This window comes from Hypanus sabinus, chromosome 6 (genome assembly GCF_030144855.1).
Source record: "Hypanus sabinus isolate sHypSab1 chromosome 6, sHypSab1.hap1, whole genome shotgun sequence".
Lineage (NCBI taxonomy): Eukaryota > Metazoa > Chordata > Chondrichthyes > Myliobatiformes > Dasyatidae > Hypanus > Hypanus sabinus.
In genome coordinates this window covers 174,224,447-174,251,421 of record NC_082711.1, presented here as the reverse complement: position 1 = coordinate 174,251,421, position 26,975 = coordinate 174,224,447, and the positions used below count along the sequence as shown (strand labels likewise).

At 44.2% G+C, this 26,975-nt stretch overlaps 1 protein-coding gene across 1 annotated transcript in view; it reads left to right on the top strand.

Annotated features, from left to right (window-relative positions):
• The first annotated feature begins 9,285 nt into the window (after positions 1 to 9,285).
• ppm1e (protein phosphatase, Mg2+/Mn2+ dependent, 1E) overlaps positions 9,286 to 26,975 on the top strand; it is a 152,985-nt gene continuing 135,295 nt past the window's right edge. Inside the window, exon 1 of the mRNA XM_059973596.1 lies at positions 9,286 to 9,568. Coding sequence (XP_059829579.1) covers positions 9,387 to 9,568 — 182 coding nt within the window. The 5' untranslated portion in view covers positions 9,286 to 9,386. The remainder of the gene's footprint in view (positions 9,569 to 26,975) is intronic.

Genomic DNA, 26,975 nt, shown 5'->3' with positions numbered 1-26,975 from the left:
CTTGAATGATGGTCTTGCCAAAATGTTGACTGTTAATTTCTCTCCGTAGATGCTGCTTGACCTGCTGAGCTTCTCCAACATTTTGTTTGTGTTACGCTCCAGTGTCAATCTTGTTTCTTTGTTTAAGTAACTGCATCCAACATAATGACCTAGGAAGAGACAGAGGCGAGCATACTTCTGAACCTCAAGATTTCCAGTATCTGTGGAATCTCATGTTCCTGATTCTGATCACGTGAATTCAACAGGCCAAAGGGCCCTTTTGCTTTCTCAAATTTTATATACCATCCATTAGCATGTTAGCCGGTCAGTTTAGTATTTGGGATCCTGAGCAGCATAATTACTGAACTTGTAACACCACAGAGTTAACCAGATACAGATTCAACGATTTATTTATCACATGTACATCAAAACATACAGTGAAATGCATCATTCACTTTATCAACAAACACTACCCAAGGATGTGCTGGGAGCAGCCTACAAGTGTTGTCACACATTCTAGCACCAACACAGCATACCCACATTGTTCCACAGAACAATGCGAGCAACATCAACAACAGAATTGTATGCATGAAGGACATTCAAGAGATTATTAGATAGGCACATGGATGAAAACAAAATGGAGGGCTATGTAGGAGAGAAAGGTTAGATTGATTTTTGGAGTAGTTTTAAAAAGTCAGCACAACATGGTGGTGAAGGGCATGTACTGTTCTATGTCTAAAATAGCAGTAGCAAAACAAGCCTCTATCCTCCTTCTACTCACACGCAGTCCTCCAACCATAGGTCACATGCACACATAGCCCTCCAACCATAGGTCAGGCCACCTCTGGGCCTCCAGTAGTTTAGTGGGCACACAGACATTGGACCTCTGACTTCTCCAGTGCTCTCACAGACCCAGAGCTTAGGCCACCAGACCTCAACAACCTTTGGGCTTTGATCTTCACTTTCAACCCCAGAAATCGTTGATGAATATTCAGGGCATTGTCTTCATGATGGCTTCTAGAAGGACAATCCTTTTAGTTCCTTTAAATGTTTTGAACCTCTATGAAACTCTGGTTAGATCAAAATTGGCAATATGTGGCAAATTCCAGTTACTTGACCTTAAGGGAAATCTGAAGATTGTAGAAAAGATTTATTAGAGGAGTCCAGTTAGGATTTCAGTCACAAGATTAAACTGTCCAGTGTGGGTTGACCTTGGACAATGAGAACTAAGAGGAGATTTGATGGATATATCAAAAAGACAAATATGACGAGGAACTTTACTCCGAGAGTGGTTTTGTCTGGAATTCATTGCCTGTTGGGGTGATGGAAACAGAATAGACTGCTGCCTTCATAGGGCAATAATATCAATGTAGAATAAAGGGTCAGCATGAAAACATAGCAGTTAGCGAAAATGCTTTCTTGTGCCAGCAATCATGGTTCAATTCCTGCTGCTGTCTGTAAGGACTTTGGATGTTCACCCATGACCATGTGGCTTTCCTCCAGATGCTCTGATTTCCTCCCACATTCCATAAGATGTTAAGACATAGGAGCATAATTAGACTGTTCAGCCCATTGAGTCTCCTCTGTCATTTTATCATGTCTGATTTATTATTCCCTTCAACCCCATTCTCCTTCCTTCTCTCTGTAATCTCACATGCCCTTGCTATCAAGAACCTTTCAACTTATGCTTTTGATATACCCAATGACTTGGCCTCCATAGCCATCTGTGGTGATGAATTTCACAGCATCACCACCCTCTAGGTAAAGAAATTCCTCCTTGATTTGACAACAACAGTGAAATGGCATACAAGGAGGAGGTAGAGTGGCTGGTAGAATGATGTGAGCACAACAACTTGAATCTCAGCATGATTGTGAACTGTAGGAGGGTGCAGGCTGACCACTCCTTTCTGTATATACACAGCTCCTCCATGGCGAGAGTTGGGAGCACCAAGTATTTGGAATTGCACATAATAGCTGATTTTTCCTGGTCCCTCAACTCCACCTCTTCGGTCAAGAAAGCAGTGTCTCCACTTCTTGAGGAGACTGAGGTGAGCATGGCTTCCCTTCCCCCCCCCTCAACCCCCATTCTAACCAGATATTACCGGAGCACCATTGAGAGTGTCCGACCAGCTGCATCACTGTTGAGTAAGGGAACTGCAAGGCATCCGACCGCAGTCCCTACTAAGGATTGTAAGGACTGCTGGGTGGATCATTGGGGTCTCTTCTACCCATTAGAGATATATTTATCAGGAGTGCTGTGTGCACAGGGCCCTTAGCATTGTCAGTGATCCCACCCATATGTCCAACAGTACTGTAGCTTTAGGACAAGAACTGTTAGGATGGGAAACAGCTTTTCCTCCTAGGCCATTAAGACTACTGAACTCCCTGCCACAACCCAGGTCTCATCACATATGAAGCACCAGAAGCATTATGCTGTTTGCTTTTAAACTTGTATATGCATCTAGTTATTTGTTAATTTATGTGTGTGAGTTATATGTACTGTGTGTACACCTTGTTTCATTGTTTCATTTAGCGGTATACAGTTGAATGACAATAAACTTGAACTTGAATTCCAAAGATGTATGGGTTAGAGTTAGGGTTAGTAAGTTATGAGTATGCTATGTTTGCACTGGAAGCATAGCGACATTGCAGGCTGCCCCCAGTATAATCCTCGGACTGTGTTGATCGTTGACGCAAAATAACACTGTTATGGTCCGGTCCAGAGCCCGCTTTCCGGGTCTTGATTCAGTCCGTGGACTCTGGACTCCGGGTCTTGTAGCCGTCCCTCCTTTCACCCTTAAGCCCAAATAGGATCATCTTGGCTTAAGGAGGTGCACCTGAGACCTATCAGTTTGCAGGTGGATATAAGGGGCTCTGGGACTGTCCAGTTGGTCGTGTTGTGGTTGTCCTGCTTTGAACCTGTTTTGTTCTGTTCCTCTGTGGGTCTTGTACTGGCTGTTCAGTCTGGTTTGCCTTGTTTGTGCCGTTGCGCTGTTTGCCTGGCTATCCTGTTTTGACCCCGGCTTGAAGTACCCACTGTTAATCATCTCGTTCTGTAAGTCTGTTCTTATAGTCATCCTGGACCGAGCTCCCTTCTGATCCCTTGCCTCCGTCGGGTAAGCAGGCAGGACTGCCGTTGCCTGGCGGGGGACTCTGACCCTTTCCTACCCCTCTCTTCTGACGGGTGGTGCCCCGCATCCTGCCCATGTGCCCTGTGACCTGCCCAGGCCCCTGTGTTCCTGCCTGGAGGCTGGGACCTACCCAGAAGTAATGCTGCCCGCCCAGGGGACTATCCTCCCAGCATTCCATGTCCCATAGACCCATCCTTTAGCCTAGCCAATGTCCTGCCTTTGCCATGAACTCTCTGAACACCAGAATCACTGTTGCATGCCACGGTCTCCCCACCTTGTTCTATCCTTTAGTTGTTCCTGTCCTGCCCCTAGTACTTCAGTGCCTGTGTCTTGCATTTGGGTCCAGTCTCCATGTTCCCTTGTGACAAACACATTTCATTATACGTTTCAATTTACATGACAAAGCTAATTAAAAAAAAAATCTTATTGAGATATGGGGAAAGAGTAAGTGGATGTGCTCAAATGGTGGGAGGAGGGATGTACATACCAAACCCTCAGTCACACCATGGGATCCCTATAGAATGAGAGACTGAACAGAAAACTAAAGGGAGAGGTGAGCTGAAACATGGTGCTGCTGACAGCAGTGATGAAGTCACCTTTTTATCATAATGTATGCAGGCCACTAGATTAGTCATGGAATCATCCTTGTGACACTTTGCATGTGTGTTATATGCAAATGATTGCTTAAGTCATTGTCAAGGGCTGATGAAAGGCCCTAGAACAGAAGTGTTAACTCCAAATTATTTTTCACACAGATCAGCCTGACCCAGACAAATATCTGATTATATTTCGAAGTAATGGCAAACCTGATTTTCCACTGTGCCTTGGGGTGTCCTGAAGCATGTCACAACCTGAGTGTTTTCAAGGTGTAGCCACTGTGCAAAGCAAGTTCCATGTGTCGCGACGGTGGGCCTGGAGGGGGATGTCAGAGATTCTTTCATCCCATTCACAAACTCCTGGCCATCAATCAAATATTACTGATAGTTGTTTTAAGCCAGGGCAACACAATTACACCAAATAATTTAGAATATCACAATCAGAATCAGGTTTAATATCACTGGCATATGTCATGAGATTTGTTGTTTCGCAGCAGCAGTACATTGCCATACATAATAATTATAAACTAACTTACAATAAGAAATATATATATTTCTTATTGTAAGTTATATATATATATAGGAACAAAAAAAATGAAAACAATAGTGAGATAGTGTGCATAGTTTTATTGTCCATTCAGAAAAGTGATGGCGGTGGGGAAGAAGCTGTTCCTGAAAAATTGAGTGTATGTCTTCAGGCTCCTGTACCTCCTCCTGGATGACAGCATTTGCCTTGAGTTCTCAGTTTCCCATGTACAGGAATGTTCTTCCTGATATTCAGTTTACAGCGGGATTGAATTCAAAACCAGAAACTTCAATTTGGATTTCGATGATAAGCACAGAAGTGGCTGAGTATCGCATTACCTTGCAACTGTGGGCCCTGCTGCTCTGAATGTAGGCACAACAGTGTCAGTGCTGTGTTGGACATTGCAATGGTGCCGCTGCCGCACAGTTCCTGACTCCAGGGTCTGACCGTGATTCTCGGGCACTATGTCATTGCATTTTCTCACTGCTTGCTCCTGTTTCCTCTCAGGTCATGCAGGTGTGCCAGCAAGTAACTTGTAGTGGCTGATTAGTCTTTTGGTACAGGACTTTTACAAAAGAATGAGGAATTGCACGAGGGAGAGGATAAAATGTAGAACTATGGGGGAATGGGGTAGCAGAAACTGGATTTGCATTGCTGGGAAGCCTGCACAAAATGGATGGGGCAAATTGCTCCTAAATTTGTAATAATTTATTATTAATAATATATAAAATATAGGAGCAGAATTAGGCCATTTGGCCCATCAAGTCTGCTCATCCATTCCAGCCCTCAATCCCATTCTCCTGTCTTCACCCTGTAACCTTTGACACCCTGACTAATTATAGACCTATCAACCTCCGCTTGAAATACAGCCAATGATTTGGCCTGCACAACTGTCTGTGGCAGTGAATCCCACAGAGTCACCACCCTATGGCTAAAGAAATTTCTCCTCATCTCTATTCTAAGTGCATGTCCCTCCATTCTGAGGCTGTGCCCCCGGTCCTAGACTCCCCCACTATAGGAAACATCCTCTCCACATCCAATCTATCTAGGCTTTTCGATAATTGATAGGTTTCAATGATTGTGATTTATGAGTCCTGCTGAAGGGTCTCGGTCTGAAGCTGGGAAAACCTGAGGTACAGGTATAGCCAAGTACATTCATTTCTCAATTCTTATGATTATTCTAGTGGTGTTTGGTGTTATGGCTTTCTGGAGATTTACATAAATATGTGTTCAAGGGCATTGGTGTTTCCATACCAGGTAGTGATGCAGCCAGAAAATACAGTTTCTCGATAGAAGTTTGTCAAAGTTTTGGATGCCATGCCAATTCTTTGTGAACACCTAAGGGAGTGTCTAAGTGAATGGTGGAACAGGTTCAGAAGTGTGCTGACCTTTGCCTTTCCAGTGTACAGTATTTAAATTGGAAGTAGTCACTTGAACAGAGAAACAAAATTGACACTGGAAAGTAACACAAGATGCTGGAGGAACTCAACAGATCAGGTAGCATCTATGGAGAGGAATGAACAGTCAACATTTCAGGCCAAGTCCCTTCATCAGGAGTGGAAAAGAAGAGGGAGGAAGCCAGAATAAGGTGGAGGGAGGGGAGGAGTACAAGCTGGCAGGTGAGGGGGAAGGTAGGTGGGTGGGGGAAGGGAGGATGAATTCAGAAGCTGGGAGGTGATAGGTGGAAGAGGTAAAGGGCTGAAGAAGAAGGAATCTGATAGGGGAGGAGAATAGACCAATGGAGAAATAGAAGGAGGATGGGCACCAGAGAGAAGTAGAGGGATGAGAGGGGAACGGAATGGGAAATGGAAAAAATAGAGAGGAGGCAGTGGAAAGAAATAACTAGAAGTTAGAAACGTTGAAGACCATCTGGACAGAATATGAGGTTCTCTTCCTCCTGTCTGCAAATGGACAGTTGGGTGTAGTACTGAGGAAGAGCAGCAGACAAGATCTTAAACCAAGGTCTCACTTCTCTCTAAAACAAACGTAAAAAGTCTCATGACATGATTTTGGAGAACAGTTTTCCCCGCGGACCTGGCCTACATTTAAACCTCTCCAACAGTATTAAAGTAGATTATCTGGTCATTATCACATTACTACTGGGGTGGGGTGGGGTGGGGGGAGCTTCCTACGTGCAAATTGGCTGCTGGCTTTCCCTTACTGCCACTGTGTCAATATTTCTCAAGATTTGGAATTCTTTAAGGGTGTGCCGGATGGTTTGTGGAGATATTTCCTTTAACACAATTATTACCCTGGTTCTGCAAGCAAGCTGCTGGCATTTTGAGTGATTGACCTGATATCAATCAAGGCAGCAGATTCAGTCATGGCAAATCTGCTACTGCCCACCATCGACCTTATAAATCTCACAAACATCTGGGGACTGGTGTCCTCAGGAACAACCTGAACAATTATACTCATAGGTCTGCGTTCACTTCCATCTTATCCCTGGGCCCATCTTGTCCCACCAGCAGAACATGTTCACTTAGGGAGTGGGGGGGGGGAAGACCTGCTGGAAGAGAGGGGGCATGTTTACTTAATGTTACACCTCAGTTTTGATTTCAGACATACTTTAAATCTTGTAACATCAGACCAAACAGGTATAGCTACCTCCTGATTACTGCCCACTGTCCCCTCTCAACCAATGAACCAGTGCCCATTTTAAACAAAGTTCAAAGTAAATTTATTATCAAAGTTCGTGAATGTCACCATAGTGATTTGTTTTCTTGCAGGCATGCACAGGAAAATAAAGAAATATAATAGAATTTATAAAGAAAACTATAGTATACATAAACAAAGACTGATAACCAATATGTAAGAGAAATTCTACAAATAAAATTAGATATAGATAATACTGAGGAGTTGTGTCCTTGAAAGTGAATTCAAGTTTGAGTTTAATTGTCAGTCAGCAATACATGAATACAGCTATACAGTCGATAGGTTTATCTTTATTGTATTTAGCGACACAAAGTAGAATGACCCATTCCGGCTCTTCGAGCCATGCTGCCCCAGCAAATGCCTGACAACCCCACTTTAACCCTCATCTAATCACAGTACAATTTACAATGAGTGGGTCTTTGGACTGTGGCAGGCATCTAGAGCACCCAAGGAAAACCCATGCATTCCACAGGGAGGACGTACAGACTCCTTAGAGATGACACCAGAACTGAACCCCGAACTCTTGACACCCCAAGCTGTAATAGCATCATGCTAACTACTCTGCTTCTGTGATTGTGGAATCCGTTCTGGGTTGAGATGAGTGAAGTTATCCATGCCATTTCAGGAGCCTGATGGTTGAAGGGTAATAGCTGTTTCTGAATGTGGTAGTATGGGAACTACCACTTCTGTACCTCCTGCCCTGGACCCTTGATGATGGATGTTGTTTTCTTCTGGCAGTGCTCCTTGTGAAGGAGCACTGAAAGCAGCTTGGGCACAAGCTGGAGTTGCAAAAGACTGCAGATACTGGGAACCTAGAGCAGCAGACAAAAAGCTGCAGGAACTTAGCAGGTCAGGCAGAATATGTGGATGGAAATTAACAAGTCATCAGGGCACAACGTTAAGATTAGGTTTATTTACCGCATGTCAATTGAAACATACAGTGATATGGGTCAATTGCATCATTGACCAACACAGTCTGGGGATATGTTGCCATGCTTCCTGGCACCCATTACTAACCCTTACCCTAACCTGTATGTCCTTGGAATTTGGGAGGAAACTGGAGCATCCAGAGAAAACCTAAGTGGTCACAAGGAGAATGTACAAACTCCTCACAGACAGCAGCAGGAATTGAACCCTGATCTTACAATTGTTGGCACTGTAAAGCATTATGCTAACCTCTGTTCATCACCAAGGGTGGCTTGTTGGCACCTCCACTGACCAAGTCCTGAAGCATCTGATGAAGTGTGGCATCAAGGAGCACTTCTACAGTGTCAGTGACCCAAGTTTGATTCTCTTCCCCCTCCCTACTCTCCCCTCCTCCCACAAGTCCATGCTCTCCTCGTCTCAATGGTGTTCCCTTGGGAGTTCATCCCCCCCAAACACTATGCAAAACGGTTTACTTATTTCTGAGGGGAAGGGCCATGGGGTGCTCTGCACTAATTTGCTATTCACATTTCCATTTCTCCTGACAGTCACCCAGCTACCCACCCTTTGCAACTTTGGGGTGACTACTTCCCTGTAAGTTGTATTATCTCCCTCAGCCCTTTACCTTTTCTACCTATCACCACCCAGATTCTTCTTCATCCCCCCTCCTCCACCTTTCACATATGAATTTCTAGCTTGTACTCCATCCCCTTTCCCACTTTTGTATTCTGGCATCTTTCCTCTTCCTTTCAGTCCCAATGAAGGGTCTCAGCCTGAAATATCGACTGTTTATTAATTTCCATAGGCGCTACCTGACCTGCTGAGTTCCTCCAGCATTTTGTATCTGTTGTTCCGGATTTCCAGCATCTGCAGACTCTCTTATGTTTGCAGGATGTTGTCCAACTAGAACAGGAATGAGGAGGAATGTCTAGCCAGAGGGAGGTGAATCTGTGGAATTCGTTGCCACAGACTACTGTGGAGGCCAAGTCACAGGATATGTAAAGCAGAGGTTGATAGGTTCTTGTTTAGTAAGGGCGACAAAGGTTACAGGGAGAAGGCAGGAGAATGGGTTTGAGAAGGATAATAAATCAGCCATGATGGAATGGTGGAGCAGATTCGATGTGCTAAGTGGCCTAATTTTGCTCCTATATCTTCTGGTTTTACAGTATCCAGGACCCATCGACAATTTCAGAGGATGTCCACTTTGTTTCTCTCACCATTGATGCTGCCTGACTTGCTGAACGTTTACAGCATTTTAATTTGATTTAATAAATAATGTACTGATTTTGTCAAGAAAAAAAATCCAAATGAAGCCAAGCAACACACAGCAAAATGCTGGAGGAACCCAAGCTCAAACTGAAGGAAGCCAAGGTGGGAGCTACCCATGGCACCTGGAGGCACGCCCACGTCTGCTGGGAGGCTGGGGAGTGCGCGCGCGTACGGCTGCCGGGGACGCGCACGCCCGAGCATTGTCTGCTCGTGGGGAGGGCGGGGGCGCGCACTCTTGTCAGTGGAAGCAGACGAACGCTGAGTCCAGATCGCGTGCGGGCTGCCGGGCTCCGGGAATGCGAAGCGATGGCATCGTCGGCAAGCGAGGAGAAAGCCTTTAGGAGGTTCCTGGAGCTCCTGCTGCGGGAATTCCGAGGGCCCTTCGGCGAGGACGACCCGTTGCCACTCCGGCCTGTCTCGAACCACATCACAGAGGAGGAGGTCGAAGGAGAGTGCCTAGATCTGTGTCTCCAGCATCTCTGCAGATAGTTAAGTACCGATGTTAGACTTAAAATGTATAACAATAGTCAGCGTTGCATTGAGCGAGAGGCTTTGGAAACAATTGCAATGTAAGCAAAAAAGTGAGATCGGGGAGCCCCTTTTGGATGGTTTGAAGTGTTCGCCAGCCGGTGTGAACTGAAGGTCAAAACATCAAACAAAATGCAGCCTTTGCAGAACTGTGGTCACCTCGGGGAGGGCCGAGAGGCAAATTAAATTCGTCTTGGGGGCAAACTGCGATTGCTTTAGAATGTGACTCTTGCATTAAATATAATGCAATTGGAGGTGATTGATAAAAGGGAGAGTATTTGTTAGATTGACGGGGATTTAAACGCGCTGATCGTGGTTGTGAAGGAAACTGTCTTTGCATTGTGAATTTCGTGTGGAGGAAAAACGGGAATATGACATTGAAAACCCCGGCGTTGTATTCTGTACAAGGGACCGGGATTATTAGGGTCTGTATCGCGGGGGAGAGTGACATAAATGATAGCAGTTTGCAACTCCCCTGCACTCAGGAGTAATTGAAAACCAAAAAAAGGCACTTTGCAGTCTGTGCATTGATCGGAGTTTATCCTAAACCACTAATTCGGAAAGGATAAGCGTGACCTGGGGGAACCGTTTAATCTCCTGTTAGCTTTAAGACTCACAGCGCCTGACGTTGGCGGGGATTCCTTACCATTTAATGCAAATTTATTGCTGTAGGCTGCAAATGCAATCGTCAATGCACTGGGCTTTGAACAATATGTAAGCCAATGTACAGCGGGCAAAATCCACCGGGTTAAAGCCACTTATTTTTCTGCCTAGTCAGAAAGGATTTCCCCATTTGGCGAAGTGTGAGTCTACGGTCGGACCCGCATCGTTGGAGAGAGGCTTTGAGCCAGTTGTGTTCCCTAGAATAGTTTAAAAAGAGGAAAAGTTACTGTTAACAGTGAAGTTGTAGCGGTGTATTTTTAAGGCGAGTGTTTCGACTGAGTATTGTATCCATGTCTGACTGATTATTGTGTGACCCTGGACTTTTCCTCCCAAATGAGATGTGGAATGTGGAGGAGTGTAGCCTAATTTTCAATTTTGTGGCAATTGTGCTCGTTTTTAATTGTTGCATTCCGGGCTGTTCTATATCAGAACACAGACGGCTCGAAGCCTCCCTCCGACGAGAGCTGTCTGACCGTAGCCTCGCACTTCACTGACTGGGGAAATCTCTGACGAGGCAAAAAAAAAATGGCTTTAACCCGGCGGGTTTTGTCCGCGGTGTTTTTGCCAGAATATCCCTGTACAATTGTTCAAAGCAGGCTGTACAGGTGACTAGATTCCTGAGTCTTGGCGCTCTCAATCTGTGCAGGAGATTGGTTCCCTGTCCTCTCCCAGTTCCTACTGTTGTCTCACAGTGAAGACACGATACCGTATCCCCACTTGAGGGTGTACATTCTGCCTTCAGAAGCTGACAGGCGCGTCCCCGGCTTGACGCGCACCCTCTGCCTCCAACTATTTATCTGTTCTTGTGGTGATCATCGGTTTCATTTTTTATTGCCAATTGTATTTAAAATAAACTGAGCAATATTTAATCGGTTAAGTACACGGACAGTAGTCTTTTATTTATACGAACAGAGGCCTTTTCAGTTTTCCCGTTATAACTGTTCTTTTTTGTTCCGGTCGTATGATAACGGTTCCCTCCCCATACACACACGCGCGCGATCACGCTGAATGTATTACCTGTGTTTGTTTAAAATCGCCACAAATTTTTCCTGCTCTGAATTGTTAGCATGAGGGTTTCTTTAGAATGTGTTAAGGATTAAAGACTTTCATTTGTACATCGTTGGAAGGGAGTCAGGACATTTGAAAGAGGAACTGGTTGAAGAGCTAGCTCTGAAATTTGAGACAATTTGATCCCGACCATTGTTAACTCCAGGAGTTCCTCTGATGTCTTTCTATCCATTCTGACTATACCTCTTAAACCTGTTTTACAAGCAGGGGATGCCGTGCATTGGGTACAGAAGTTGTTATATCTATGTATCAGCAGGCCGTTACACAACTCTTGAAAGTTTCAGAATCAGCTTTGGCATAAGTCAAAGTCCAGTGTTCCCACCTCAAAGTTTCAATAACCAAGGTGTTCCGTTGAATGTATCCATGGAGAATCCATGGTTCAGAACGCTCCACCTTCCACTTGTAGTGTATAAGGGCAAGGTAACCCTGCTAATCTCCAGGTTTCCCAGAGTGTGACAACTCTATAGACATTTTATTACATCAGCACAGTATAGGAACATCACTTGGTCATAATGTCAATTGGGAAGGGTTGAAAGTCGACTTTTCTAAATTCTGGGGATCTATCCCCCTCCCCCTCACCTGCCCATCAACTCCTTGTGGTGCCTCTCCGCCATCCCTTTCACCCATGTTCTACACCCCTCTCCTATTGGATTTTTTCTTCTTCAACCCTTTACCTCTTCCACCAACCCCCTCCCTGCTTCTCACTTCATAACATCCTCCCCAGCCACCCACCTTCTCCCTCACCTGGTGTCACTGATCACAAGCCAGCATGTACTCCTTGCCCCTCAACTGGTGTCACCAATCCCCTGCCAGCTTGTACTTCTTCCCTTCCCCACATCTTATTCTGGTTTCCTCCCTCTTCCTTCCTAGTTCCGATGAAAGCTTTTGACTCAAAACATCAACTATTTATTCCTCCTCATAGATACTGTCTGACCCGCTGAACTCCTCCAGCATTTTGTATTTGTTCCATTGGGAAGGAAGCCCACATTACCTAGTATTGTGGTTTTGGTACTGCTCAGTTATAAAACAGCATCATTACAATGCCACAGAAAAAAAGGCCATTGGCCCCCTTGATTTCATTTCTCAAATTTTTACTGTAACTCTGCAAACTATTTCCCCTTGGGTGTCAATTCAATTCTGTTTTGAAGATCGGGGTTAAATTTGTGTCTATCCTTACATGGGTAAGTTCAAGATCACAATTGTTTTCTGCATTAAAGTTTTTTCTTGCATTTGTCTCATGTTTTTCCATGTGCCCTGGTCCATAAACCATCTACTAATAGAGGAACAGTTTTCCTCTATTCGCCCTGTCTGAACTAACCTGATCTTGTACATTTCTGTCATATTTCCTCCCAATCTTCTTTGCTCCAAAAGAAACAACCCATCTGTTTCTGTTCAAACTTGGGGGCTAAAATTCTTGGCACCGTGCCTGAGAAAGATCCTAAACATCAGGTGGACTGATATAGTAATTAACCAGACACTGTGGGAAAACACCAACCAGGAATCATTAGGAATACAAATACGCAAACAGAAATGGAGGTAGATTGGCCCCACCTTGAGGAAGCCAACCAACATCATCATCAGGCAGACATTAAAACGGAATCCCCAAGGAAAGAGGGAAAAGCAATGTCCAAAGAACACATGAAGGAGAGACATCAAGGCAGAAATTAGACGATGGGGACACTCGTGGTCCACCTTGGAGAAACTGGCTTAGAACAGAGGATGATGGAGACAGGAGGTCATCGAGGTCATCCACTGTGAGCTAAAGATCCAAGAAGAAGAAGACCCTAATTGAACCATCCTGATCTTGCATATTTCTGTCATATCTCCTTTCAATCTTCTTTGCTTCAAAGAAAACAACCCTTTTGTTTCTGTCTGAACTTGTGGGCCAAGATCTCGGGTACCGTTCTGATAAATCCCTTCATCTGTTCTGGGACTGTCATCCTTCCTAATGTGTAGTAATTAGATCTGGGTGTAGAAGCTCTGGTTATGGCTTACCTTTGGGCTCCCCTTAAATATTTCATGTTTCACCTTGAACCTATGACCTGTAGTTCTAGTCTCACCAAACCTTATATATTATAAAAACAGTCCTTTATAATGGTTCAACCTAACCTCTCTGCTTTTGCATTGTCTTGCTTATGAAGTCTGTGATCCCATTATGTTTCTTCAACTACTGTCTCAATAAAGGTCTGCCAGATTCCTATTTAATGAGTCTTGGCACTAGTTTGTTTCAGATTGAGTCCAGTTCTGGTCATCCTGGTGTAAAAAGGCTCTGTTAGAGGTAGTAGAAGGACATAAAAGACAAAATTCAAAAAAAAGATACAAGTGATTTTGGTGGTGTTGATATGGGCTAATTATTGTCATGTACCAGGATACAGTTGCATACTGTTACTACAGATAAAGTCATAACACGATGCATTGAGTTAGATAAGATAAAGCCATAACAATGCAGAATAAAGTGTAAAAGCTATCAAAATATATTTAGTGCAAAGTCGAAGTGATTTTTATTATCAAAGCGCATGTATATATAACCATATCTTGAGATTCATTTTCTTGCAAGCATTTACATGAAAATAAAGAAATAGAATAGAATTTATGAAAAACTATACATAAGCAAAAGTCTGACAGACAACCAATGTGCAAAAAAAAAGTATATAAATAATACTCGACCTATAGACTCACTTGAAAGTGAGTCCATAGGTTGTGGAATCAGTTCAGGGTTGAGGTCAGTAAGGTTGTCCACCATAGTTCAGGAGCTTGATGGTCGTAAGGTATAACTTATTGAACCTGATGGCGTGCTATGGTGTACCTTCTGCCTGATGGTAGAAGTAGGTAAACAATAAAGAGCAAGATCATAATGAGGTAGAGTGTGAGGCTCAGAGTCCATCTAATTGTACAGAGTCTGATAACAGTGGGGTAGAAGCTATGCTTGAGCCTGGTGGTACGTGCTTTCAGGTTTTTCTATCTCCTGCCCAATGGAATGGGGAGAGAAGAGAATGTCTAGGGTGTGTGGGGCCTTTGATTATGCTGGCTGCTTTACTCAGGCAGCAAGAAGTGTAGACAGAGTCCAAAGAGTGGAGGCAGGTTCCTGTGAGGTGCTGAGCTGTGTGTCAGCTGTTCTACAGATTCTGGAAAATTTAAAATTAAAAAATGTTGAATGTTAGATAAACCCAGCAGGCCAGGATATCATCGGGGGAAAGACAGTTCCCAATTTGGGTATGAAGTCCTTCATCAGAACCAGAAAGAGAGAAAACTAGTTTCCTAAGTAGAGTCATAGAGTACCGGACCGCAGAAATGGGCCTTTTGGCCCAACTAGTCCATGCAAACTGTCATTCTGCCTCGTGCCGTTGACCTGCACCAACACCATAGTCCTCCATGGATGGATCCCTCCCATCCATGTACTTATCTAAACATCTCTTAAATGTTCAAATCAACCCCACATCCACTACTCTTTCAGACAGCCACCACTTGCTTCTGGTAAGATGGCAACACACTCAGATGCAGTGGCCACTCCAGGTCCAATCAAAGGTATGATGTCTGTTTTATGATCACAAGACGCTGCTGGATTTTAAGAACATCAAGTATTGCGGATCTACCCCGCCCAGTGAGCTGCTCAGTAATGATAGAGCTGGACTTAATTGCGTACGTTGTTGTGTTGTTGCTTGGACGTTGCATACCGTTGTTGTGCCAAGACAGTACATGGTCCAACAAACAGTGCGAATGATTGTCTTAGATACTTTGGGTACTGTGGGTCTACCCCAGCAGCATGCTGCTTGCTGGCATAGGAGCTGGACTTGCTGTGGACCGTGTTGGGTCTGCTACTGGGAGACATCGGAGTTGGTGCGTGAAAGCGGCGTGCTGTGTAGTGGCGGGTGATTATTAATTTCAAGACCCTATTGGACATCAATAACGTAAAATGCCTCAAGCCCGTTCCTCTTGTTTGTTGGTGTAGCAGACAGTGGAAGAGCTATATGGCTTTGGTAGTAGCGTGGACTAGGCCTCAAGTAACGGGCTTGCCTGCTGCTGTTGCAGGGAAAGAGTCGCTGGAGGTGGTGTCATGCTCAGGGGCTGGCCTTTCCTGTGGGTGCTGCCTTCCAGTGTTCAAATGGTAGAATGACAAGCTGGATTGCATCTGTGCATGTGTTAGTCTATGGACTTACGGGAACTGTACCATCAATTTGCGGGACATGTCACTCAGGGACTTGGGTTATTTTTTGCGTGACTGTATGACTGTATGTACCTTGCGTGTGTGCCTTGTGCTGTCAAGTGCTGTGTACGTTTTGTACCTTGGTCCCTGAGGAATGCTGTTTTGCTCAGCTGTATCCATATATGATGGAATGACAATTCAACATGAACTATTGACATTTTTCTTGTGATCGCAACACCCTGTTGGAATTTGGTAGTGTAGAATACTGCAAGTCTGGTTCACTGGTTGATTGGCGAGACCAATGATGAGTGAGCTGCAATGCCTTGCTTGTCGCCAGGTTGCCTGTTGCAGTTGCCTGAGGAGGAGACACTAGATGCAGTATGTGAGAGAATGGGGGCCTGTGTGAGTGCACTAGGATCCGTACTGGGTTGGGGGCCGACCCTTCCTGTCGGTGCTGCCCTCCAGTGTTTGCTCAGTGGGAGAACCAGCTGGACCAGGACAGCAACCCATGCAGCATCACTCTATGGGCCATGCCATTTGGGGACTTGGGCTATATTTTTGTTACTGTATATTTTTCTTCTATCGTAACCATATGTGCTGGGTGCTGCTGGTAATCTGTTTTACACCTTGGCCTTGGAGGGATGCTGTTTCATTCGGCCATATTCATGTATAGATCAATGATAATTAAACTTGAATTTGAACTAACTCCATGCTCTCACCATCCTCTGAGTGGAGGGGTTCTCCAAAAATATTTCACCTTTCACCTATGACACCTAGTTCTAGTCTCACCCAATCTCAGTGGAAAAAGCCTGCTTGCATTAACCCTATCTATACCCCTAATGTACCTACGTATCGACGACAAGTAAACAAGTTGGGGATAACTGCACTCAAAAAATGTATGAGGAGACGAATGGTCACCTTAAAACTTGTGGAGTTATTTGACAATTTGGACACAGGAGTTGTCTTCACTTACAGGGCAGACAAAAACTAGAGCCCAAACATGTAATCTAGCTCCCATGCATCCTGTGGGAAATAGTGGATAAACATATTCAGCTCAAGTACAGTGAGAACATGAAGCGATTACCTCATGGAGCAACATGGAAGAAGCAATATAAATGTCTAAAGACTGAACACAAAAGATTCTGCAGATTTTGAAAATCCGCAGAAGTGCACACAAAATGCTGGAAAAACTCAGCAGGTCAAGAAGCGTTGATGGAGAGGAATAAGAAGTCGATATTTCAGGCTGAGACCTTTCACCAGCATTTATGAAAGGTTTTGGCCTGAAACATCAGCTGTTTATTCTTCTTCATAAATAGTGCTGGACCTGCTGAGGTCCTCCAGCATTTTGTGTGTGTTTAGAGCAGGACTTCCCAACCTGGGGTCCATGGATCCCTTGGTTAATGTAGGCATCCATGGCATAAAAAAGGTTGGGAGCCCCTCATCTAGACAGTAGTAGTTTAACTGGCCTATTTCTGTGTTACAGATATTTTATAACTAGAATTAAGTATTTTTGAAGAGGATTGATGAGGGATTGTGGTAGATGTCTACATGGCTTTTGACAAGGCCCGCACAGTAGGCTGGTTCTTGAAGGTGAGGTCACATTGGATCCAGAGTGAGCTAGTGAATTGGCTCAGTGGAAAGAATCAGAGGGTGATATTGAAGGGTTGTTCCTCAGATGGAGGCCTGTGACCGACTGTTGTTTGCTGGGACCCCTGTTGCTTGTTGTATATACACTTGGTGGCCACTTCATTCGGTCCAGGAGGTACCTAATAAAGAGGCCACCAAGTGTATTTCTGTAAGTTCGTGGTCTTTTGCTGCTGTTGTCCATCCATTTCAAGGTTTGACATGTTGTGCATTTGGAGATGTTCTTCTGTACACCACTGTTGTAACATGTAGCAATTTGAGTTGGTGTCACCTTCCTCTCAGCTTGAACCAGTCTGGCTATTCTCTCATTAACAAGGCTTCTTCACCCACAGAACTGCCATTCACTGAATGAGTTTTGTTTCTCGCACCATTCTCTGTAAACTCTCGAGACTTTTGAGTGAAAACTCCAGGAGACCAGCAGTTTCTGACATAGTCAAACCACCCCATCTAGCACCAACAATCATTCCATGGTCAAGGTCACTTAGATCACGTTTTCTTCCCCATTCTGATATTTGGTCTGAACAACAACTGAACTTCTTGAACATGTCTGCATGCTTTTATGCATTGAGTTGCTGCCGCATGATTGTCTGGTTAGATATTTGCATTAACGAGCAAGTGTACCTAATGAAGTGGCCACTGAGTGTATACAGTATATTAATGAATTGGATGAGAATGTAACTGGCATGATTAGTAAGTTTACAGATGACACCAAAATTGTTGGTGTAGTGGACAATGAAGAAGATTGTCTGTGGTTACCACAAGGTTGAGATTGACTGTGAAAGTGGACAACAGAGTGGCAGATGGAATTTAATTCAGACAAGTGAGATGTGGTGCATTTTGAGATGTGAAACCAGGCCAGGACTTACTCAGTGAATGGAAGGACCCCGGGGAGTGTCGTAGAACAGAGCGATATAGGTGTATAAGCACAGAACTTTCTGGAAGTGGTGACACGTAGACAGAGTGGTGAAGAAGGCTTGCCTACATCGCTAGGTCATGAGTCCAAGAATTGGGATGTCATGTTACAGCTGTACAAGATGTCAGTGAGGCTATACCTGAATGTTGTGTACATTTTGATTGTCATATGGTATAGTGAGATTTAGGTTGAAAAGGTTCAGAAAGTATTCATGATAGTGGTCTTGAGTTGTAAGGACAGATAGGACTGTTTTTCCTGTAACAAAACAGGCTGAAGGGTGACTTTTCATAGATTTGTAAAGTCTGAGAGGCATAGATAGTGTTGGTGATGGTCAGTCTTTCTCTCGGGGTCGGAGAGTCCAACAGTAGAGGGCGCAGGTATCAGCTGAGAGGGGAGCAATTTAAGGGGGACTGGAGTGGCCAGTACAATAACAACATTTAAAATATATTTGGACAGGTGCATGGAGCGGAAAGGTTTAGAGGGATGCAGGCCAAATCTAGGTAAATCTGGGAGGCACCTTGGTTGGAATGGTGGGGCTGGACCAGAGGTTCTGTTTCTGTGATGCTTATTTCTTTGACCCTAGTTTCCTTGTTTTAGGTCAAATTATCATCTTAATGAAGAATCTTGGCTAGAAATGTCAACTTTATTTCCCTCCATAGATGCTGCCTGACTTGCTGAGTTCCTCCAGCATTTTGTGTGTTGCCTGTTCCCTTGTCCATCACGTATTGCCAAAGTCATGGCTGACTTTTACTTGTAGACACTGGTGGGGACTCCGTGAACTTATTAAAAAATAATATTATAGAGTTATAGAATATAACAACATTAAGCAGGCTCTTTGGCGCATCTCGTGTATGCCAAGCTATTATTATCGCTTTTTCCCATTGAATTGCATGCAGGCCATAGCCTTCCATGCCCCTCCCATCCATGTACCTCTCCACATTTCTCTGAAATGGTGAAATCGAACCCATGCCCAACACTTGCGCTGGTAGCTCATTCCACATTCTCACCACCCTCTGAGTGAAGAAGTTGCCCCTCATGTTCCCCTTAAACAGTTCACCTTCCACCCTTACCCTATGACCTCTAGTTCTAGTCTCACCCAACCTGAGTGGGGGGAAAGAATCCTTCCAAGGCTGTAATTGCAGCAATCAGCACACTGCTTTATGAGTGTGAACAGCCTCAGTATGAATGAAGCTTGAACAATGTATGCTTGTACTTTTCTTGTGATGCCCTGTTACACTTGCTTATTGTTCCAACTAGAGGGCAACGTGGCTCAGCAAAGGGCTCTGAGCATTTCCGCGAACAGCCAGCAGACAGTAGATGTGTGCAGGGCGGGTACAGTCCTTTGAAAACCCAGTCACAGCTGAGGCCCATTAATTTTCCATTCCCAACTCCACTGCACCGCACCTCAGGATTTGTGAGGTAAATTCTCGTCTTGTAGCCCAACACTTCTCATCAGAGCCAGTCTTGTTCCACAGTGCATTCACCTGCAGGGCAGAAAGGGGCAAAGGTAATGTACTCTTAACCATATTTGATTGCTCGGCATTACACAAATATGGCGGAAGCTCTTATTTTGTGACAGCAAATTCCAACCTCTGTAGTGAAGCTTTAAGGCAGCACTGAGGTGAAACCACACTTAGATTTGCTGCTTCTTGAATCAAGCATTAAACCATGGGTCCGCCTATCTCCAGAGAGGAAGGGGGGGGGGGACTGAAAGGATCCCACAGCTGAGAAGAAGAACTCTTCCCTCTTTTGACCTCTTCCTGCAGCCCCGTGTGCAGGAAAGGTGACCAAAACAATATCTCACTGCTATTAGAGTTGTAGAGTCATTGAACATCACAGCGTAGAAACAGGCCTTTCAGCCCATCTCGTCCATGCTGAACTAATATTCTGCCTAATCAGATTTACCCACACCGGGACCATAGCCCTCCATACCCCTCCCATCCATGTACCCATCCAAACTTCTCTGAATGTTGAAATCAAACTCATATCCACCACTTTCACTGGCAGCTTGTTCTGCATTCTCACCCCCCCTCTGAGTGAACAAATGTCCCCTCATGTTCCCCTTAAATTTCACATTTCACACTTATCCATGACCTCTAGTTCTAGTCTCACCTAACCTCTGTGTAAAAAGCCTGCTGACATTTACCCTATCTGTACCCCTCAAATTTCTCATTCTCCTACACTGTAAGGTTCAAAGGTTCAAATTACATTTATTACATTAGTCGATGCATGTCACTATATACAACCCTGAGATTCATTTTCTTGTGGGCATACTCAAATCCAAAATAGAATTAATGAAAGAACACACCAATTTGGCGTTCAACCAGTGTGCAAAAGACAATAAAGTCCTAGCCTATTTAACCTATCCTTATAACTTGGGTAACTTAAGATAGAGTTTTCTATATTGTAGAAATACTAAAGTTATTCTGGCCATTAACCCACAGTAGTCAGAAAGAACCAAGCTTCTATTTCTGATGTATTTCATATGACTTCAGCTGGTTGTAGTCAGTGTTGTAGGAAATGCTCAGCGAAATCTCACGCACAAGTACTGGCTCTCCTGTTTTAGATGTTAGTGAGGTGATTGGTCACATGAGTATAATTAGCCAGGCAGTATGGAAATTGTGTAATTGGAAGAGCCTGTTACTGTTCTGTATGTCTAAATAAATAAACTAAAAATAATATAATTGTAGGTCCATCCTCCACACTGACTGATAGCCATGGGAACCGATGAGACCATAAGATATAAGAATAGAATTAGGCCATTCAGCTCATCAGGTCTGCTCTGGCATCTGATTATGGGTGATTAATTATCCCTCTCAACCCCATTCTCCTGTTTTCTACCCGTAAACTTTGATACTCTTACTAATCAAGAACCTGTCAACCTCCACTTTAAATATAGCCAATGACCTGGCTTCCTCAGCCCTATGTGGCAATGAATTCCACAGGTTCTCCACCCTCTGGCTAAAGAAATTCATCTTCATCTCTGTTCTAATGGGATGTCCTTGTATGTTGAGGCAGTGCCCTCTGGTCCTTGACTCCCCCACTATTGGAAACATCCTCTCCGGGTCCACTCTATCTAGACCTTTCAATATTTGGTGGATTTCAATGAGATCCCCTCTCATTCTTCTAAACTCCAACAAGCACAGGACCAAAGCCATCAAATGCTCCTCATACCTTAACCCTTTCATGCCCAGGATAATTCTTGTGAACTGCTCTGGACTCTCTCCAATTTGTGTGGAAGGTGATACCTTTGGAAGATAGTTCCTTTAGTTAAAGATCAGGGTGTTTCCAAATCCCTGCAGTCTCTAACTACAACACCGTCCAACACTACCTGCCCCCCAATCCTTGTAAACCTTCTGCAGTCCAGAGTGGCCTGAAATTTCCATGGCCCATCAATTCAAGCCTCACCTGCGCTTGATTTTAATCACTGGCTCCTGAGCTCTGAACTTTACACTAGACCTTTCCTCCCTGGTTCAAACTTATTTATCATGTGTACAAACAGTGTAATACATCACTTGCATTATCAACTAACACACTCAAGGACACGCTGGGGGCAGTCCGAAAGTGTCACACACATTCCTGCGCCAACATAGCGTGCCTGCAATATTGGCAGAACAACCAAATGTACTTTAAGACACACTTCAACAACCTCTTCTTTCACCAAGCTTTGATAGTGAGATCAGGGTGGAGTATGTTAATATTCTGGGACATTTTTGAGGTAAACAAACAGGTCCCATTTGGTCTCTTCAAGAACATTATTTACAGTACTGTTCAAAAGTCTTAAATTTATTTATTTATATATATAAATAGCCATTATGCCTAAGACTTTTGCACAACATTATGTATTGGTTAAAATAGGAAGGTAGTTGGGAAACAGAAACCGGAGTAGCTATATATTTATATAGGGCCTGATGGGCTATATCCTAAGGTTATTGGAAGAGGCAAGAGATGAGATCACTGGGGCCTTGACCAGGATCAAGCACCAGTGTTGTAAATTTTGTTCGATAATCAGATCAAATTAGAATAGCTTTATTTGTCACATGCATACCGAAACACACAGTGACATGCACTGTTTGCGTCAACGACCAGTGCAGTCCGAAGGTGTGCCGGAGTCAGCCCACTAGTGTCGTCATGCTTCCAGTGCCAACGGATGATCTAGTAAGGGTTAATAAGTCCACAGCTTGCTAACTCGTACAGTCTTTGCACTTCCAGCCTCTAATGTGTGGAATCCTCACAGTGTGTCAAAAGCAGGCTCCCTGAGGATTGCATTCATCTGATAAAATGCATCCTCTCCAGGGTCATTCCTGTCTGTGGAAATTACAGATGCACCTTGCACTAATTAGTAACTTGAATATACACTGAATCTTTAACAATGGGAGAAGTCCCAAGGTGCTTCATGCAACAAGATATACCATGGTAGTGTAGCGTTTAGCTTTATAGTGCCAGCAATTGGAAGATAGGGGTTCAATTCCCGCCACAGTGTGTCAGGACAATTTCCCATGACTGCGTGCGTTTCCTCCGGGTGCTCCAGTTTCCTGCTGCATTTCAAAGAATATGGGTTAGTAGGTTAATTGATCACATGGGTGTAATTGGGTGGCATAGGCTCGTTGGGCCAGGAGTGCTAATTACCATGATGTATTTCTGAATTAAATAAAAATAAAGCTTTTTACCTTGGTGCATGTGACAATGTTACACCAACTTACCAACCTGGAGCAACAGACAAACCACTGGAAGAACTCACTTGATCAAGTGGCATTTGTAGGGAGAATTGGACAGTTGACATTTTGGGTCAAGACCCTGCAGTTGGACTTGCTGTTGGATATAGGTTCAGTGCAAGTTCATTACCCAAGAGAATTGGGTAATTGCTTTTCAAGGGAGACATTTATAAGACATGTCATCAAAAACTTCAGTAGTTGCACCAGCGGTGAGTATTCTAACTGGTTGCATCATGATTGGGTATGGTAGCACCATTGTCCAGGAAAGAAAAAGCTCCAAAATTGATTTCACAACTTAGACTCACTCTTAAGGATTCTTTTTGGACTCATGTTCTCACCATTATCTTATTTGCACAGTTTATCTTCTTTTGATTAACTTTATTTGTACATATACATTGAAACATAAAACATTCAGTGAAATGTGTTGTTTGTGTGAAGACAAATCAGCAAAGATTGTGCTGGAGACAGCCCTCAAGTGTCGCCTTGCATCCGGTGCTAACACAGCATGCCAACAGCTCATTAACCCTAACCTGTACGACTTGGAATGTGGGAGGAAACCAGAGCACCCAGAGGAAACCCACACAGTCCTGGGGAGAACGTACAAACTCCTTATAGACAGTGACGGAATCGAACCCCAATTGGTGATTGTTGGCTCTGTAAAGTGACTGTGCTTTGCAGATTGGTTGTTTGTTAGACTTTGTTTCATAGATTCTTTTGGCAGGGAATGAACCAATGTTTGGCATTGCTGGAGCAAATTCGGAAGCCATTCGACGTGGCAGAACTGAGCTGAGTGGAGGCAGGGCAGAGTGGAAGCAGCAGGCCCAGGCCCAAGAACAATCATAGTTTAATCAATTTAAGCACTGGGCCAAATTGGGAAGGTCGGGTATGAGCCAAATTAAGGCAGCGGGGCCAAGCCCAGGCTGGAGAGCTATTGAAATGGCATGGCCCGACCTGAGATCTATCGAAATAGGAGGGCCTGTTTCTGAGGGCAAGGAATGACCTGAAGTTTGATCAATTTAGGCGCCAGGCTGAATTAGAAATGTTAGGTACGGGCTGAATTCAGGTGGCGGGGCTTGGACCTAGGAGCATAGCGAAGTGGGTCTGAGAGTGAGGAGTGATCTGAGGTTGGGATGATTTAAGCGTTAGGCAGTATTGAAAAGGTTAGGGTTTCAGAGCTGGAGGCGAGGGATGGGCCAGTTCAGCTTGCTGCTCCACACGGTTTACTTGTCTCTGCACTGAACTGAGGCTGTGGCCTGCAACTAATGGGCTTCTGGATCAGCTACAGTGATGACTGGCTTCGTGGCTGTGTACTCACTTTCATGAACTCAGGATGTGTTATCGTTGGAGAGAGTCCAGAGGAGGTTCATGAGGATGATGCTGGGATTGAAGGAGTTAACATATGAGGAGTGTCTAGCAGCTTTGGGCCTGTACTCTCTGCAATTTAGAAGAATGTGTGGGGATCTCATTGAAACCTACCGAATGTTGAAAGGATTAGATAGGGTGAATGTGGAGAGGATGTTTCCTCTGGTGGGGGTATCCAGAACCAGAGGGCACAGCCTCAACTTGAGGAGCAACCTTTTAGAACCAAAGTAGGGAGGAATTTTTTTTTTGGCGAAAGAATGGTGAACCTGTGGAATGCTGTGCACAGTCTGTGGTGGAGGCCAAGTCTGTGGCTTTATTTAGAGTGGAAGTTGATAGATTCCTGATTGGTCAGGGCATCAAGGGGTGTGGTGAGAGGCCAGGTGTATGGGGTTGATGGGGATCTGGGATCAGCCATGATGAAATGGCGGAGCGGACTTGATGGGCTGAATGGCCTAATTCTGCTCCTATGTCATATTGTCTAACTTCAGTTGTTTCCTTGCTTTTGTTGTTTACACGATTGTGTTTTATTTTCTGCACCTAGGGTTTGACTGTCTTTTTAATGGGTTCTATTGGGTCTCTTTATCTTCTGCCTGCTGTAAGGGGATGAAATCTCAGGGTTCTATGTAGTATACATACTTGAATAATAAGTGCACTTTGAACTTGAACTTTGAAATGCTTACAAGAAAATGAATGTGAAGGCAGTATATGGTAGTAGATAGGTGCTCAGATAATACATTTACTTTGAAGTAAATGAAGAACCCTTTAATGTTGTAAGATACAGTATGTGACAAAGGGACGAACAGTTGGTGTTTGAGATGTTGACTGAAAGCCAAAGGAACAGAATTGGAGGTGGAGAGTCCTCTGGAAGAGGAAAGGTGCCAGAGGCAGCTTAGCATCAGGAGGTATAAAAGAGAGGGATGCTTTTGCAAAGAACAGATGGTGATAGAGTAACAAAAGAATAAAAGGTTAGCATAGCAGATGAGTTGCTCAGTGCGCAATGGTGACAAGCAGCTTCTCCCACTGGGCACAACTTTGAAGATCAAGTTAACGTTTAACTCACAGCCAGAGCCATCCCAGAACCAATTAACTGCTCAGTCCAGCTTGCAGTTTGATGGAATTATAGAAGCTATTGCAAAAGGCCATTCAGCCCTTCATGTTGAGGCTGACCAAAAATACTCCACTTCTGAAGAAGGGTCTCGGCCTAAAATGTCGACTGTTCATTTATTTTCATAGATGCTGCTGGACCTGCTGGGTTCCTCTAACATTTTGTGTGTTGTTACTCTGGATTTTTTTTTCCAGCTTCTGTAGAATTTCGTGTTTGCATCTCCTCTCAGCCCTGCACATTGTGGCTCTAGTAATTCTCATTTGGATATCTAAAAAAATATGATGAGGGTTTCCACATCACAACACTGTAAGCTGCTGCATTAGCTCACAGACCCACAGTCAGTGGCACGGAGCCGTTTGCTGGAGGAGAGGGGACAAACTTGCATTCTTAATGTAGCACACTCAAAGTGGTGGAGGAAATCAGCAGGTCAGGCAACATCTATGGAGAGAAATAAACAATCAATGTTTTGTGGCGAGTCCCTTCATCAGGACCAGAGTCCTGATTTTTGTAAACAACCTCTGGACCCTCTCAAATCCTTTGTTAGAAATACGGCTAAAAACAGATCACAATACTCCATATGTGGTCTGTCCAATGCCTTATAGAGCCTCAGCATTACATTCTTCTTTTTATATTTCAGTCCTCTGGAAATGAACGCTAACATTGCATTTGCTTTTTACACTACAGACTGTGTGCAAGTCGACCATTAGGGAATTTTGCACGAGGACTCCTAAGTCCCTTTGCACCTCCAATTTCTGAATTTGCTCCCTGTTTAGGAGGTAGTTTACGTCTTTATTCGTTCTCCCAAAGTTCGTGATCGTACACTTCCTTACATTCTGTTCCATCTATTACTTCTTTGCGCATTCTGCTCATCTATCCAAGTCCTTCTACAGACTCCCTGCTTTCTCAGCACTACCCATCCCTCTAGCTACAGTACTGTGCTAAAGTCTTTGGCACATGTATGTAGTTAGGGTGTCTGAACCTTTTGCATAGTACTGTATTTGTCATCATTGAGCAGAGAGCAAGTTTTGAAACCAGGCAGGAGGAAGATGTTGGGATTAGGGAGGGTAGAGCACTGAGGGAGGGGTGTGGGACAGGTGGCAGGGGTGTGCCAGTGGTGGGGATCAGCGCGGGAGAGGATACCCCAGCCCTAAGTCACCAGACAAGGTCATTTGATTCCAAACAATTTGTTTATTGATAATTACAGAATGCCTCTCCCTTCCCCTTTTCCCAACCATGATTCCCCTCTCCCTGCCCCTTTCCCACCCTCAGTCTCTATTAGAAACCCATATTCATCAATCCTGATGAAGGGTCTCGGCCCGTTATGTCAAGTGTTTTCTCTTTTCCATAGATTCTGCCTGACCTGCTCAGTTCCTCCAGCGTTTTATGTCTGTTGCTTGGATTTCCATCATCTGCAAATTTTCTTGTGTTCATATCAGAATCAGGTTCATCATCACTTACATATGTCATGATTTTTTTTGTATGACAGTACAGTGCCATACATAAAATTACTGCAGTATAGTGCAAAAATCATAGGCACCCTATATTATAGGCCTAAAACTTAGGCATAGTACTGTATCTTTGTATCATCCACTCATAATGGACCAGACTGGGTAAGTACACAGGAGAAGCTGTGGATCATTCAGCCCCTCCAGTGTACAGTACTTTGCCATTCAGTTATGTCGGTGCTGGAGGACATTAATAACCCAGTGGGGGTTTTAAGGTGCCTCAGTGGTTCTGTGGTCATCACTATCGA